Here is a 17,369-nt window from a genome sequence, read left to right as displayed (position 1 = left end):
GACGATCTCTGCAAAACAACTAAAGCTAAGAGAGAATTCACCGGGTGCCAGCAGGGTTTCACTCTGATGCCTAAGTCAATCTTTGAGAGAAAAGTATGCCTAAAGCACAATAATTCAGTCTAGGGTTTATACCTTGTATAAGGGTCTATTTATAGACCAAGAGGTGGAGGACAACCTTGATTGGGGTTTTGTCTCCAACTTGACCTAGGAGTGTTGGGAGTTCAATTTGGACCGAGAGTCCTATCCCAGTCCAACTGGGAGTATGACTGTTGACCGGAATTTTCAAAGAGTCCACATTGGAGATAATATAATATAATAAATATAGTAAATACCGTATATTTATTAATTAAAATATAATAAATATAATAAATACCGTATATGTGGCATATAGGTCATATATGGAGATAATATCTTAAATTCTCCCACTTGGCCATTATGACACATGACCTTATGATATTAGGTTCTTTAGTTTGGCCAATTATTTATAGAATCCTCCCACTCAGATAAGAAATGTTTCATATGAATCATGTCAGTAAAACCATTATAAAGTAGGTTGTCCCTTCCATGTATCACAATGTAAACCATTTCTTACATGAGTACTTTATGGATAGTCAAGCTTTATGAATGAACTTCCTATAAGTCATTCGGGTCCAACTTTATTTATCATTATGGATAAAATAACAAATGTGTACAAAATCTTTATTATAATAACTTCATGCCTATAAACCAAAAAGATACACTATTTCACTGGAAGGGGACTGCTCCAGAAGAGGATACTTGGGAAAAAGCTTGTAAGCTTCGCGCTCAGTTTCCGCACCTTGTGGGCAAGGTGCTTTGAGAGGGAAGCCTTGTTATGGGTGTATGCAGCTAGAAGGGTAATCCTGGTATTTGGGTATTATTGTTAGTGATCTGGCAATATAGAGTTCTAGAACCTGCTCGTGGTATGATAGGTGTTATTTATGCTTTCCTTTATTTACGCATTTTTGTTGCTACATGTGTATGGGAGAGAAGGGAATATTTGGGTTGTTAGAATATAAGCTGAGGTGTCTATTCTGTTGGATCTACCACCCGAATGGAAGTCTATAAAAGGAAGGGTCAGTAGGTAGGTGAGGTAAGAAGAAATCTATGAGCTACTATTGATTAGGAGATGAGCTTCTTGAATGCTCTCATTTTCCCTGTATTTCTACATTTCATCAGTAATTCCAGTAAAGCTTTCATCAACTTTTCCTTTATTTCCCTTCAAAACTCTAAAAAACCCCTAAAACCCAGTTTCAACCACCACATTAAGTTAGTCAAAATCTTCCTAAAGTAGAAGAAGACATGTGAATAGAGATATATGTAATTAAGTGTGTATATTCGTGCATGCATTTATTTGCATTGTTTAAAAGTCAAATTGAGGAATCTAATTATAATTTTTCTTCTCTTTCTGAAGCAATTTTGGACCTTGTTTTAGATTTTGATTGAGTGCAAGAGGCAGCAACATCAACAACAGCAACTAGAGAGGGGAGAGTTTTCACCTTGTTTGAGCCCTTATGGGCTTGACTCTAGAGAACCCTATGACCTCAACCTTGGTAAGCTAACAGCAAGTGTGCTTCATTTTATTTATTGGTCTTCCCTTATTTATGAAGGCATCTTGCTTCTTTTATTTTTTGGAATCTTTTCTTTTTGTTTACAATTTTTGCTGTCTCTTTAACAGTTGTTGGTTTTGATGAGTTTCTTATAGATGGCTTTTAGTCAATATGAGTTTTACCTCTATGAATCCCGTACAGTGAATGGTAGTAACAAATGCAATTTCGACTGGCTTTAATACTTTGATGTTGTAATCACTGGCAGGTATATTATAAACTGTGACATTGTGCACCGTTTTTCTTTTTCTTTTGAGAGGCCTCAAGGTCTCTTCCTCATGTTGTACTATTTTACAGGGCAGATTCTCAAGCAGCCCATCATTTGATACCTTGCAAGGAGCTTCATGTATTTTTTTTATGCTTTGTAACTTTAAGCTTTACTGGTTATATGGTATCTCTAGTTTTGGTTCGTATATTTTTAATTATTTGAGTTGTTTTTAAGTTATGGGATGTACTTTTAGAATATCTGTTCTCATTTAGAATTTTTACATTGCAATATGCATGTAAAGATTTAATTAATGCAGTGAGGATGGGTGGATCTGATTTTTTTTTTTTTTTTTTGGATAGTAATAGCGGCCACATTTAATACTAGAGTATTTTAACTATTAGTGGCCGCTAATAATACTAGAGTATTTTAACTATTAGCGGTCACATATGTGTTGCCGCTAATAGTCTAGTATTAGCGGCGACTTTAGACTCGGTTAACAAAAAATTGCGGCGGATAAAATTATTTTTTGCGGCCACCAAGTTCGCCGCTATAAAACAATTATTAGTGGCGAGTAAAAAAAGTGGTCGCTAATAATCTTTAGAGTCGGACTATTAGCGGCCAAATTTGGTTGCTATTTATCAATAGCGGCCAAATTTGCTGGCCGCTAATAAGCAAATTTTTTGTAGTGATATCACATGTGATATATTTTGTACCAAGAATCGGTTGAGAGAGATGGCGTTTCTACCTTCTTTTTCGTTATATTTTTTTTACTCATTTCTTTTCTTTCTTTTTCTTATCTTCTTCTCTCTTTTTTTCTTTTTTTCTTTTTTTGTTTGTACCTAGTCCACACACGTATAGAGAGGGAGAGTCTTGAGAGGATCATTTTTCCTTTCTTCTTTTTTTTTCTTTCCTGTATCCATTTTCTTCTTTCTTTTCCTTTTCTTTTCTCGTCTTTATCTTATCTCTTTTTCCATCTTATCTAATTCTTTTTGTTCCCTGTTAACCTGAGAGAGTTAGAGTTACAGTGTTCCACTTTTTTTTTTCTGTTCCGGCCGACACACACATACATAGGGAAAGTTTCCCCTTTTGTTGCACCTGAGCCGAGAGAACAGAGAGAGATCAAGAGAGTGAGGGAAATAGAGAGACAGAGAGACTTACCTACCAAAAGTTGCTGGCCCGAGAGAGAGAAGCTTGATGTTTCTGGGTTGCTAATAGTTTCGAAAGGAGGAAGAGAGCTACTGTTTTTCTTCTACTTTTCTGTTTGCTGTTGATCTAAGAGAGCAAGAGGATGGGATGCTGGTTTTGGGTTGAGAAACAGAGAGGATTTTCCTTCCTGTTTTCTTATACTGAACCGAGTGAAATGGGGAAGGAAGAGAGGAAGCTTGCTTCTGCTTGCAGAAACAAAGAAAGTGCAGGAGAAAGAAAATAAGCAAAGGAAGAGAGAACTAGAGTTTCTTCTCTAAGAGGAAAGTGAGAGAGACGATGGTGTTTGGCTTCTATTTAAAGAAGCTTTGATGGCTCGAATCATTTGGGGCAAAAATGATCAAAGATTGGGGATGTAGCAACTGGTTAGTGTGCTGTCCAGTGAGTCATGCATGTTATCATTGAGAGAAAGAGAAGATAAATGTAGAAAGGGGCTGTATCTACCTTCTTTGGATGGTTGGATCACTTGGGGATTGAGTGATCAGGGGTTGGGGAGATGGCAGGTGTTCGGTTTACAGCTTAAAGGATAGAAACTAATTATTACAAACATAATATCCCATGTCTCTATTTAATGGAAGTTTCGATTCTAACAAGTATCTTTTTGATTAAGTTAGGCTCAGTGTATTGACGTTTAAACTGTGGGCTAGGCCGGGTATCATGTATGATTCGGCTAGGTTCATGGGCTGGGTTCATGAAAAACAAAATGAGCCCACTAATATTAGATATCAATTTTCGTCCAAATTAGGGGTAGTATTTTTTGCGGATGTTTTCGTACCCTAAACAAAGTTAAAAAATTATGAAATTTGGAGGGTACCTAGAGAACTTCGAGAAAAGCGTTCTAGCTTTTGAATCGACCAAAACATAGTTCGTTTGACCTTATTTTCGTTATTCCAAAGTTTAAGGTCTGTTTGAACTTTTATCAAATTGAAACTTTAAACACTTCTTAATTAATGAATATTTATTTTCATAAATATTTTTATTTATTCTTTTACTTTATTATTAGGTCTTAAATTCTATTTTAAGATATAATATTTTATATCTTAAAATCTGGGGCGTTATAAAAGTAGACGTGAAAGAAAGATGTCAACAACTCCAATTGCATTAAAATTGCTTTTCTATATTGTATATTATTGAACATTTGACATATATATTATTGCTTCACATGTACAAATATTATTGAATGTTTTCATATGATATATGTGTAAGGTCTCTAAGTTACATTGTATTTGACTAAGTTGTGAATAATGCGATTATCACACAAAAGATCATAGTAATAGGTACTTGTAATTTATAAAAATTTGTTCGTAGTCATAAGTTGAACTAAAAAATCTATCTAGACTATAACATGTCAACCTTGATGATCTATCTTGATTAGGAAATGCAAGAAGGGCTTTGGGTTGATATGTTGGTGTAAGTGTAAGGTAGTTTTATGCACCAAACGGATTACGTGAGTTACCATTCTTTCAACATTGTGATTAAGAATGTTGTACGTGCATGACGACATATAAGAGTTACTCTAAATCCTGAGAAGATTGTTAACTTAGATGTAAAGTGTAGGTCAACACTTCTATGCATTGGGTGATCGAATGTAGTATTGTGTGAACACCTTCTTCAAGAAAAAATTCAAATCCTTTGTCATGGAACAAAGCGATAAGGAATTTTCCCCTTGATGTAGATTTAATGGGAATGATTATCCTAAAGCTCGGGCATGAGTGTTTCAGTGGTATTTATTGAAACTTTGTTTTGTGCAAGGTAAGATGAAATCCTCACAAGGTACTAAAATGATATATCATATAATTAAACCAGGAGTATCAAGGAAAAGATGTAGTGACCTAAGTAACAACGTATTGACTTTGGTTTGACTACAGAATGATTCCCAGAAGTGGTAATAGTGATAAATAAGTACGTTGCGAGGATTGATTCATTAATTCGAAAATACACATTAGAGTGCTATCACATTTGTATAATGGAATCAATTGTGATTGAATAGGGTTGTGTGATATTGTCATAGACCTATTTAAAGTTAATTGTATTTTTTCTTTCTTTCTTTAAGTCCCTCTTTGAGCTGATGTAAATTGATTATAAGCTATGTGCTTCGATTCTATATTTTTTTATTTGGATTTTTTATTTGATAAAACATGGGCCAAAGGAATTTGATTCCTATGTGGCTATAACATAGAGATGATTGGGCTTAGGAAATAATTTTCTATGGGCTTAACCAATTAAAGAGTTATAGGCTTAGGAATTAATTTCTATGGACTTATGTAATTAAAGAGCTTTGGGCTATTGGAATTAATTTCAAATAGCTTAAGTAGAGATAAAGGAGCATTGGGCTTAAGGGATAAAACCCAAGCCCATGCTAGAAAATTGGTAGCAATGGGCTAGAGTTTAAAACCCTAGCTCTAGACTCATGGGGAGATAATTATCTTCCCATGGCCGTGTGGCAAAGGCCAATGAGAGTGTTTCACTCCCATATGACCGTGTATCCTATAAGGTAAGAGGTGGAATTCTACTCCTTCTATGACTCCTATCTATGTTACAGCTCTATCTTATCTCATAACCTTATCATGAGTGTAAATTCAAGTCTATAAATAGAGGGTCATAGTGGAGTATTATTTACTAATTTACTACTTCAAGTTGTGAGTCCACATTTATGGTCATATTCAATCCTCAAAGAGAAGATCTGGAGGTTGAGTCAAGAACATGAAGAACACGTTTTTCAGCATTCAACGTGCAATGAGCAAATCAACCAAAGTTAATTGGCCTTGGTAGCCTAGGAGATGCTGATTTTTATTGTAAGTACCTTGAACATGTTAGTTTAATTAATCTAGCTTTGTTTATCTTTTAGAAATTTTTTTTTCTGAGATTGGTATTCCGTTGTGCATACTTTAATTAGTGCATTATCCCCAACATTTTCTCCTTATATCTTGCTTTTCCTCACAGTTCTCTCTATGTCCTCCTTCATGTAAAAGAAGTGGCATCAACGGGTCCTTAGTGTCTGGACGGAGGACACTTCAATGCTTAAGTCAGCTTTATTATTTTATTGAGAATATCCACATTTCCAAAATCTAGAGAATTTTATGTCTTTGTTAAAATAAATATGGATTATTGGAAAACAAGTACATAGTTGATGAAAACAGAAATGAAGAAAAGAAAATACGTGGAGATACTACCAGTAGTGTCTTTTTAGCTGCTCTGCATTCGAAAGCCTCGGTAGGAGTTTATTGTCTGCTTATCGAAGGTGATAAATGCCTTGCCTGTGACTCTTTATGACCATTACTATCGAATTTCAGTTATAACCTCTTGGTTCTTTGGTTCTCTACGCTGCTGACTCCTGCTTCTCTCTTGTCTTCAGTTATCTCTTCTTTCTACATTCTCCCATGGATCATTCTCCTAACCCCTATTATCTTGTTGAGGACGGTCTCGTGGATAGAAATCCTGAGGCTGATAGTCCTGGGGTTGGTAGTCCCGTTGATTTTGGGGTCAGTTATCCCGGTCATTCCCTAGTTGATTGCTCTAATCTCCCATAAATCAAACCAACATGCTGTTCTTTGATGAATTTATGGATTAACTACCTTAAGGCTATCATCCCTCGGTATAATGACCTTCCTGTTCATGGACTTCACAACATTTGTCTTAATTCTTTGGAGGAGGATTACCTGGTATCTTTGGTAGTTGGTGAAAACTCTTGGTCTTTCTTGATCTCCATGAAGACCTCTAACATCCTGGAATTGAGAAGTGGAAATTCGTAGTCCTTGAACTTTTTTTTCGGTTTCTACTTTTCTCTATCAGCTTTTCTGAATTCTTTTCTCTGCTTTTCTAAGAATATCTCCTAAGGTTGCCTTGAATTGGCCATATCTTTCAAAGTATCTTCCTGGTTGATAAATTATTCTACCTTATCCATTAGACCTTGTAGAGTGCTTGGTTGCTTCTGGGCCAACTTCTTAATCAGGGGCCCTTCGAGTGAAAGGCCCTGATAGAGGGCAGCAAAAACCATATTGTTTTTTCAGGATTTGGAGCAGCAACTCTACATTCTACTGTGATAGGGCTTCAATTTGGGCTTCCAACGCTGCTATGTGGTCCTGATCTCCACCACCAGGGGATAGAGCGGTGGAGGCAGTGGATTGTTCTGGGCTCTTGGAGCCTAGTTGGGCTAAATAATTGGCCTCGGTTAGAATTTCCTCTGTTGGTTGGCTTGGCTGCCCGAGCGCACGTTCATCACCATGACATATTTTTTTTTTTTGTTTTTTTTTTTTGTTTTTGTGAAAAGAATAATCATTCCCACATATGGCGCCAAACTGCTAGAATAGTTTTTGGTACGGTGTGAACAACACATTCTTCGATGTTCTTGACGCTCCGACGATCTCTGCAAAACAACTAAAGCTAAGAGAGAATTCACCGGGTGCCAGCAGGGTTTCACTCTGATGCCTAAGTCAATCTTTGAGAGAAAAGTATGCCTAAAGCACAATAATTCAGTCTAGGGTTTATACCTTGTATAAGGGTCTATTTATAGACCAAGAGGTGGAGGACAACCTTGATTGGGGTTTTGTCTCCAACTTGACCTAGGAGTGTTGGGAGTTCAATTTGGACCGAGAGTCCTATCCCAGTCCAACTGGGAGTATGACTGTTGACCGGAATTTTCAAAGAGTCCACATTGGAGATAATATAATATAATAAATATAGTAAATACCATATATTTATTAATTAAAATATAATAAATATAATAAATACCGTATATGTGGCATATAGGTCATATATGGAGATAATATCTTAAATTCTCCCACTTGGCCATTATGACACATGACCTTATGATATTAGGTTCTTTAGTTTGGCCAATTATTTATGGAATCCTCCCACTCAGATAAGAAATGTTTCATATGAATCATGTCAGTAAAATCATTATAAAGTAGGTCGTCCCTTCCATGTATCACAATGTAAACCATTTCTTACATGAGTACTTTATGGATAGTCAAGCTTTATGAATGAACTTTCTATAAGTCATTCGGGTCCAACTTTATTTATCATTATGGATAAAATAACAAATGTGTACAAAATCTTTATTATAATAACTTCATGCCTATAAAACAAAAAGAGACAAACCAAACAAAAATTGAATTAATGAGTCTCATATACTCCGCATGACTTTATACTTTTTTTACCGGTAAACTTTTAGGCCTGATTTGATTTGCAGAATAGACCCCCAGAAAAGAATGACTATTCCTATGGAATAGTCATTCTTATGTTTGGTAGGGATCTATTCCTTTGAATAGTTATTCCTATTGGAATAGCTATTTCCTTACGAAGAGAAATACCTATTCCTCTAAAAATGAGAAGAATAGCTATTCCAATGGGAATAGACTAGATTTTCTAGAAGAAAAAAAAAACCACTATTATATTTTATTCTCTTTAATTTTTTTTTTTTCAAAAAAAAAAAAAAGAAAAAAAAGAGAGAGGAAAAAACGAATCCCTAACCCCCCTTCTGCCCCCTTAACAGTGGCTGACTGACCACCCCAATGGGTGGTCGGCCAGCCACATATGGGTCCGAGGGTGGTTGCACCACCCCCAGCGCGATTTGGGGGTGGCTTGTGGGTTTCAGGGGTGGTTGTGGCCACCCCCTGGCTATTTCATGGGTGGCTGACACAACCCATTGTGGTGGTCGGCCACCCTATAGTTTTCAATTTTTTTATTTTTTTTAAATATATATATAATGTGGGGGTTTTTTTTAGTAATTTTGATTGTATTTCAATTAATGTATATGAAATGTTATCAAACTAAAGATTAAGAATAACTATTTCATTCCACAACCTTCTATTCCTAGGAATAGCTATTCATTTTCCTAATGGAATATCTATTCATTTTCCTAATGGAATAGTCATTCCGCAAACCAAACGAGGCCTTAGTCATGAGATCCGCAATCAATAGACCCTTTATGTCTCTTAATGTTATCTCTCGTACTGAGATACTTGATGTCGATTTACTTCTGCTCCTACTCGTTATTCTTATAAAAGTGAGTAATCAGAATTGTTTTAAGGACCATTTGAGCTCATTAAAATTGAACCTGACCTAGTAACTTGAACTCAACGCCAGCTTTGATGCTAAAGAAAAGTAGACTTTGGAAGATTCCTTTCAAGCATAAATTTCTTACAAATCAGCCTTTGAAAATAATATCTGTCCATTAACCTATTAAAAAAGTAAATGATAAGAACATGCTATAAAAAGAATTTGTACTTCTCATATGCTAATTAGACACAACACTTTCGAAAGCTGATTTGAAAGCTGATTTGTTGGAAATTTGTGTCCTATCTCTTTATACTACATGGGTTCTGTATTATTTGTGAAATTGAGACAAATGCTTTTCATTCCATCCACTATCGGTATGCATAATTTTTAGTTACTCTACCAGCAATAAGACGTAACCCCACCAAGACTTACTGGAAAATTTATACGTCTTGTTGCCCAAAACTTGCTGGTCGTTTACCAGCAAAATAGACCTCATTTACGCCGCCAACCCAACATATATTTGACCACCTGCACAGATTTAGTATCTCCACGGGTGAAGATCTTAAGATCAAAATCAGTCAATCTTAAGCCACCACTTCTAATGAAATCAGAAATTCTCCCTCGAGCACTTTGATCAACACGGATTTTAAAAAACGTAATAATATTGACTTCATATATAACATTAAACACACAACGGAAAGAATCACTTCATATTCCAATGAACAACACTTCATAGTCATATAATAGAAAAGGGAGCGAGCATCTTCTTTGCTCAAAATCTTAGTCTCCTTGTTGGCGGCAAAGATCAAGAATCCAATACATACCCAAAACTAGGGCATGAGATAGTTAAAGAGTAGCGCTACACGTTATCCTATATTCTTTTTGTGTCCTCTGAAAATTAATATAGCTTTTAAAATTACTATTAAATCAAAATTAGTCGTAGTTAGAATGCCATGACATCATTTTTAATTACAACAAAGCAGAACTGAAAACCATAATCATGATTCATGTCATGCATAAAATGAAAAACAGTAATCTCCGTTGAAATTGGTGGTTACACAAATGTAAACCACGCAAATCTCTGTATAGGATGTCCATATTAGAAAAAGACAGAAAATTAGAAACACAAAACCAAGAGAAAAAGAAAAGTTTTTAACACCAACTTTAAATTTAATCCATCCTGAGGATCTTCAAGTTTACCTTGAAGAGTTTCTCTTAATCTGTACGGTAGATTTCTTGATGGACTCGATCCTCTGAAGCCTGATTTGCTCTCTGAATTTCGCTATGAACTCATCAGCCTTCTTGTCCACGTCAGGTCCTCCATCACCGACACTGCTTGAAGCAGCTTCCTCTTTCTTAAAACTTCCGAAGTCAGTTGGAACAAAATCTCCCCCAGTGTCATCATCTTCAGTTTCCGTGTCTTCATCAGAAACCATAGTCACCGTGTCGACAAAATCTTCCTTCTCTTCCTCGGAGAATTCTAGGAAAGTTGGCTTTGCCACTGCTTCCCCAGCTCTTAATGTTCTGACTGACTTCCCTGTCGCTAAACCATTCACTCTGCTCATCAGACCTTCACCTCCGCTTCCATTCATGTTTTTCGGTTCACTTCTGAAGCTAGAATTCTGCCTCATTGAAGATGATGTACGAATCATTGGTGGGGGCGGGGGCGGTGGAGGGGGAGAGGACTTGTAAAAGCTCTTTTTCCTCACCAAATCCTCTGAATTCTTGGCTTGTGATTCTGCTGAGAGCGAAGGCGAAGGAGATGACTTCCTCGGGGAAGATAGCGAAGAAGACAGCTTTGGCGAACAGGTGTTGGAATTAGATCGTGATGAGTGAGACATTAGCGACCTTGAAGACCGAGATTCGACCCGATTGAATTCAGATTCCTCCATTGAAGGAGGCAGAGTATACAGGGGAGGGCTATCAGCTTCTTCTTTCATTTCCATTCTTCCAGACCGCGATCTCCAAGGAATTGGCGAAGGAAGCACAACGTTGTCCATCAATTTCTCTTCCAATTCTACCTGATCCAAACCTCCTAATTCCACATTCCTGTTTCTATTCGAATTGCTTGAAAACCTTTTGGAACTCTGTTTTGAGTTAGACCTGCTGTTAGAGCCAGAGGAGCCACTAGATTCATATTCATTAGCAGATTCGACAATACCTGGTTCAGGAACACGCGGTTTTAAGCTCCGAACAGGCAAAAGTAGTGGCTTCTCGCCTGAAATTCTCTGTTCATCGAGAACAGAGTGTTCTTGAGCTACAACAACCATGGGCTCATTCCTATAGTACTGACTACTCCACGTTTGGACCTTGTTCTCTTCAGACCCAGATGTGATTTCGGCGTCATCATCAAAAACTGACGACACCTCAAGGAATCTAGACACATACAAATGCGCATTATCGAATTTAGAGTTGTTATTTTCTTTCTCTTTCTCTGTTTCGTCGTTTCGCCGGCTAAATAGCCCGTAAGAGACGGCGATACCGACAAAAATGAGGTGTAGAAGCTCCCAGCTTCTGGTGAGAACACTTTGATTGATGAATTCGGGGGCTTGTGAAGGAAATAGTGGAAGAATAACTAAGAAAACTATAACTATGACAGCTTTGTACATGAATTGTGAGTAAAACTTACTTGGGTTTGCTTGGTTTTGCTCTGAAAGAAGCTTTTGGTATTTGATGTTGTCAGCATCTGTGTCTGCCATTGAAGAACACATAGGAGGAGCTTCTCCTTTGGATGCTGTTTCTGCTTAAGAAGAAGAAGGAGGAGAAGCCTTAGTGGCGAAGGAAAAGCGAAGGCGGAAAGGAGGGAGTGGGGATCAAAGTTTTAGAGAGATGTGAGCAGATTTCAAGCTTTGCTTTGTCTTTGCTTTTAGCGGCTCTGTTCAATTGACATATATGCCCTTTTCTTTTACTGAATTACCCCGAGGTACTTTTTCTTTAAGCTAATTTTGGTTGGTTGAATGCTTGACAAGAAGGACAGCCTAAATAATAAATATGATACCCTTCAAAAAGGTCAAAAATTGGCAGCAAAAATGAAAATAATATGGTGGCATGCAATTCAAACTGCAAAAATGTTGAACCGAACCGATCTTAGACCTACCTTAGACCTATAGTATGGTAATGGTGGGAAGAGAATCTAGGGATGTTAATAAGAGCACCATGCTCTTGGTGCCTTTTTCTCAACTCATATCTGACTAGGAATGCTTTATATGCAAGCAATTGGGATGTGGCACTAGTCTTTAGGAACATTTTTACACAGAGTCACCTTTTCAGGAAATGAACATATAACAAAGTGACATTAGATTGATGTTTGTAAAGAGCTTTTCATCTAAGTGAGATAATAATATGGACATAGGATATTTTTCAGCTGAAAACATGTATCAAAAGCATTTGAGCACACAGTAACTATCAGAGGAATACCACATTCTTAAAGCTACTTCACATATTGCCCCCTCCTTGATTTGATCCAAATTATGGGGAAGCTGTAGCAGCCCTCCTCGCAGCTTGTTTGGCTATCTCTTTGATAGTTAATAATTTCATTTCAAAAGGTTATTCTCTAGCAATTTCTCTTACCTTACAAAATCCAAACCTCACTCAAGATTGGAGGATTTCCTCTCTAATCTAGGGGCTGATTTTGTAGAAAATTGGAGGATTTTCTCTCTTCCCCTCTCTCTCTCTCTCTCTCTCTCTCTCTCTCTCTCTTTTTAAATAAAAAATAAAATTCATGTAAAGAATCATGATTTTTATTTATTTTAAAATTTACTATTAACTAGTAAATTTGTCTATGTATATTTTTATATTTAGATTGCTCTTTAAAATTAATTGTTGATGAATATATGTATATATTAATTGTATGAAATATAAAATTATAGTTTTCTAAGATTATAAAGAACAACAATGACTCTAGATAAATGCTATACATACTCTCAATTGTCCACTTCTTGATGTGGTAGTGAAAATAACAATTGGATGTTACATGTACTTTTATTTGTTATTTCATTCAATAGTGATTTTCGCTGCCATATCACAGAGTGAGAACTTAGAACACTAGCAGCAGCTTCCCCATAGCCTCTTCAATTTCTTAAATATAAGAAAAATCTAAAAAAAAATCACAAAAAGTCACATGCAACACCTTCCCTAATGCTTCCCTAAGCATTGATAATGCTATAGAGCTAATGTGTCGAGTAGCACTTTAGCTTACTTATACATTATTTTAACATAAATATCTCTCTCATTTCTCATCTTTTTGCCTTTCATTGAGGATTGTGTTGTAATTTCGTAAAAAATATGAAGGTAGTGAAAAAACTTGTATTTTGTAAAAAAATATTGTTTTAATGGTATAGGTAGAGATAATAAAATGTATTGTGAAGTGTATTCTAATAAGGAAGCAAAAAGTAATTTTCTTCCTTAAATTTAGAAAAAAATCCAAGAGAATTGTTGCTAGTGCTCGTAGAAATGAACACTATGGAGAATGTGTAGTACTCCTCGTAATTCTAGTGAACCCCAATAGAATTTTAAACGAGTGGTCCTGTGAGTTAGGGCAACCAAGATTAGATGCATCAAATATGGAATCATCAAATCTATGTTTCATTGAGTTTCTTTTGTTTGGTTTGTTGCGCATTTTCTCTCTTCTCATATATATTCACAAAGGCATTGTATACAGCTAGCCATAAACCAAAGAAAGAAAGAAAATAAATGCAAAAGTGAAAGGATTTGATAATGAAAATGGTGGAGAATCCAAATTGGGACATCTTGGAGAATATGGAACATGTGAGGGGTAGATAGGTTGCGTGGATGTGGTCAGGATTCTGCTTTTGGACTGCCTACGCTAGCTTTTTGTGGGGGGGTCATTCAAAAATTCAAAAAAGATCAAAACAATAAAATATGCGAATTGTGACAACTTTTGGAGGAGGGAATGCTTTCTTATCTAATTCACTTCTCTCTTCTTGAGTTTCCATTTATTTCTGATGCTCTCAAGGGCTACGCATGCATTAGTGACATGGATGCACTTAATTTAATAATATCTTTATTTACATTAATTATAAACAAATAGAGATCGAGGGAATCTCTTGGTGATTTCTACATCAAGCATAGTTGGAAGCTGATCCAAATTTGTTTGATTAAACTTTTGGGTCTTATTGCAATGGTCTATGACATGAGGTAAGGTATTTTGCTTTCTAGCAAATTCTATACCTTGCACTTGCCGGATGCTACTCCATTTATTTTGAATAATCAATATATATTCTCTTTTCACAGGAAAGAATAAATATTTGGTTTAGTATTTCCTATGCCATAGAAAGAGTTGAAGAAGTACCAATCATGCACCAACTTTTCACTACTTAACTCAACGGTTTATGTTTATGGGTTTAGGTCTAACTATGCAATATTAATAACTTGCACTTGTGGGCTATGGGGTTTGCCAGCCCTACTCCAGTTACTTTAGTCTGTGTCCATGCCATGAACTTTTGGCTTTTACTTCAAGGAACTTCGTTCATACCCACATTATGCACCTTTGTTCCTACTTGAAGGATCCTTGACTGTGCTTGTACTACTCTACCATATCGCATATTACTATCGACTTTGACTTCACTTGTTATATAGGAAGATTGATACATTGACGAGTGTTTTAGTAAGCTCATAATATTGCATGTTAAGACACCACCCAACCCAAAAATTTAAGCCTAAAGATTTGGACTCAACTATATTATATATATTAGTAAATTTGATTTCAAATCATTAATGACACCTTCCTCTCCGGTAACTGAAGCGTAAAATGCAAGTATCTGAAAGGACTTTAATCCCACGTAAAAAGCACAATGGATGACTCGAAAGTTGAAGTGGATATCAAAACCCTTTTTCTGCCAAGCAACATCCAAATCCTTACTAAGAATAGATTTGGTTGATTATAGTACTTATAGTTCGAAAGGACATTGATAAGGTTCTGTAGCTATTCAACATAACTTACGTTCAATATATGCAATGCTTTTGTTGATTAATTAACTCTTTACTCCTCCATTCATATTTAGGAACTCCTTGTGGTTTGAATTTTATACAATTTATAAAAATGATCCTTCCGTTAACATTTTTAACCATGTTAATGCCACGCGGCCTCTTTGACATGTAAGCATTAATCATGTATTGACACGTGATAATCTAACATAAATTATAAATTTATCCTAAATAAAAATCAGAATACAAAATAAAAATGAAAACAAAAATAAATAAATAAATGAGGGGTGGCGGCTGGCCTCCCCACTCGAAGTGGCGGTCGATCACTCATCTCTGGTAAGAATAGCCACATTTCTCATGTGATTGATGACCGCCCCTCATCTGTATAGGCCAAGGGGCGGCCATTCTCGTCTAGGGTGGACCCCCCGTGTGGAGCAGTCATTCCTTGACTGCTCCCTAGCCACCCAAGATAAAAGAGGCCATCTCTTTGTTGTCTTAGATTAGATGTGATTGGCCCTCAAAAAGAGAAAAAACATCGCCCTCACAAGAGAGAAACGACCATCTCTTGGCCACCCCCAAGTGAGGGGCAACCATCCCTTATTTGGTGTCCAAAGGAATGGCCGTTCCAAATGAGGGGTGGTTGCCCTTATAGGAGAGTAGTTGTTGGTTTAAGAGAGGTCAGCCGCCCACCTCTCTTGGGCAGTGGGTAGATTTGTAATTTAAGTTAGATTGTCATGTGTCAATATATCATTAGTACTACTTGTCTAAGTGGTTATATGACATTAATTTCTTTTAAAAATGCCAACAAAATGAACATTTATTTATTTATTTATTTATTTAATACATAAACAAAGTTTACAGAAATCTATTTTATAAAATTCTAACCATAAAGACTGATTTTATATATGTAAGATGCCAAAGAAGCGTGTGGAGAGTCTTTCTTGAATTAATCATACGCGTCAGTGGGCTGCGAAAGAAAACAGAATAGAATTAAGGCAAATTAATTAGGAGGATAATCCTCATCACTCATCACATGAAGTAGGACTGTAGGGTGATAAGGCATCCTTCGTTTCTCTCATTTATGGTCGGCAAAGATGTCAAGACAATGGATCTGATTCCCGCGCTTGTAAATTTTTTTTTTTTTTTTTTTTTTTTTTTTTTTTTTTTTTTTAATATTTACAAATATGTTTTTGGTTAATGTTTTTGGTGGTCCTATTACGACGGCAATTGGGTGTGTAGGAATCACACGTTGTCGACTTTGTAATTAATGGGTTTGAAAAACCCCTTGTACATGTATGTACTACACCTTTAGCCGACTTTCTCTTTATTCGGTTGAGAGCTTTAATTGTTGGAGTGACACATAAAGATCAAATACCATGTCATAATTTTCTTTTGTTACCTCCTTTGTGATTATTCTAATTTGTTATGCTACCTACTTTCATTTCACATAAACCTGCTATATATTAATATAATTGACTATATTTCAGCAACATAGTAGTTGTATATGAAAGAAAAAGAAAGCAGAAAGAATTGTGAAAAATAAACATGTATTTTTTATGTGTATTAACGGTACAAATATAATGGTTTATTTATGGTTAAATGAGAGGCTAAGAAAGAAAGGAAATACAATAATTACATAATTTCAAAATATTCCTAACATATTTAGGATAGCTACTATGGTAGAAAATATAACCATAATATGTAGAGAATATATTTCCATAATATATTTGAGAACATTATGAAAATATTCCGCCACAAATATGACAATACAGTAATGTATGAGAATATACAATAATATTTTAACTTCCCCCCTTAAACTCTAGAGGGCAAAACCAACTTGAGTTTAGGGATAAGATCACTCAGCTGTCTCGGATGATGAGATTTCGTGAAGATGCCAACCAGTTGATCTTTGGAGGAGACTAATTGGAGATGCAGAATATCGTGTTGAAGATGACGCCCGATGAAATGACAGTTAATCTCGATATGTTTGGTGTGCTCATGAAAAATATCATTGTGACCAATGGCACTCCGATTGTCACAATGAATAGGAGAACTAGCAGATTGAGAGGCACCCATGTCAAACAAAAGCCAGGGTAACCAAAAAAGTTCATATGTATCAGCAAGCGCACGATACTGAGTCTCAATGCTGGATTGAGAAACAACAAATTGTTTCTTATCGCGCCACGAAATTAAATAAGTCCCAAGTAAGAAACAATAACGAGTGGTGGAGCGGCGGTAAGTGGGATCACCAACTCAATTAGAATCAAAATAGGACCAGAGCTCAAGAGAGGAATGAGAAGAGAAGTGAAATCCTTGAAAGAGAGTACTCTTGACATAACGCAAAATGTGAAGAACAGTAGCATAACATGAGGAACGAGGCGCACTCG

The 17,369-nt window shown here is 36.1% G+C and overlaps 1 protein-coding gene across 1 annotated transcript; it reads right to left on the bottom strand.

Moving 5' to 3' along the window:
* Window positions 1–10,018: 10,018 nt before the first annotated feature.
* On the bottom strand, window positions 10,019–11,893 carry LOC133854902 (uncharacterized). Its single transcript, XM_062291169.1, has one exon. The coding sequence runs from the start codon at window positions 11,745–11,747 to the stop codon at window positions 10,233–10,235; it is 1,515 nt and encodes a 504-aa protein (XP_062147153.1). The 5' UTR covers window positions 11,748–11,893; the 3' UTR covers window positions 10,019–10,232.
* Between the last annotated feature and the right edge of the window lie 5,476 nt (window positions 11,894–17,369).

Source organism: Alnus glutinosa, chromosome 13 (genome assembly GCF_958979055.1).
Source record: "Alnus glutinosa chromosome 13, dhAlnGlut1.1, whole genome shotgun sequence".
NCBI lineage: Eukaryota > Viridiplantae > Streptophyta > Magnoliopsida > Fagales > Betulaceae > Alnus > Alnus glutinosa.
The sequence above is the reverse complement of the archived record's forward strand: the minus strand, read 5'-3'. Positions and strand labels throughout refer to the sequence as shown.

Coding starts and splice junctions, on each gene's coding strand:
- LOC133854902 (XM_062291169.1), bottom strand. CDS start 11,747: ATGTGTTCTTCAATGGCAGACACAGATGCTGACAACATCAAATACCAA.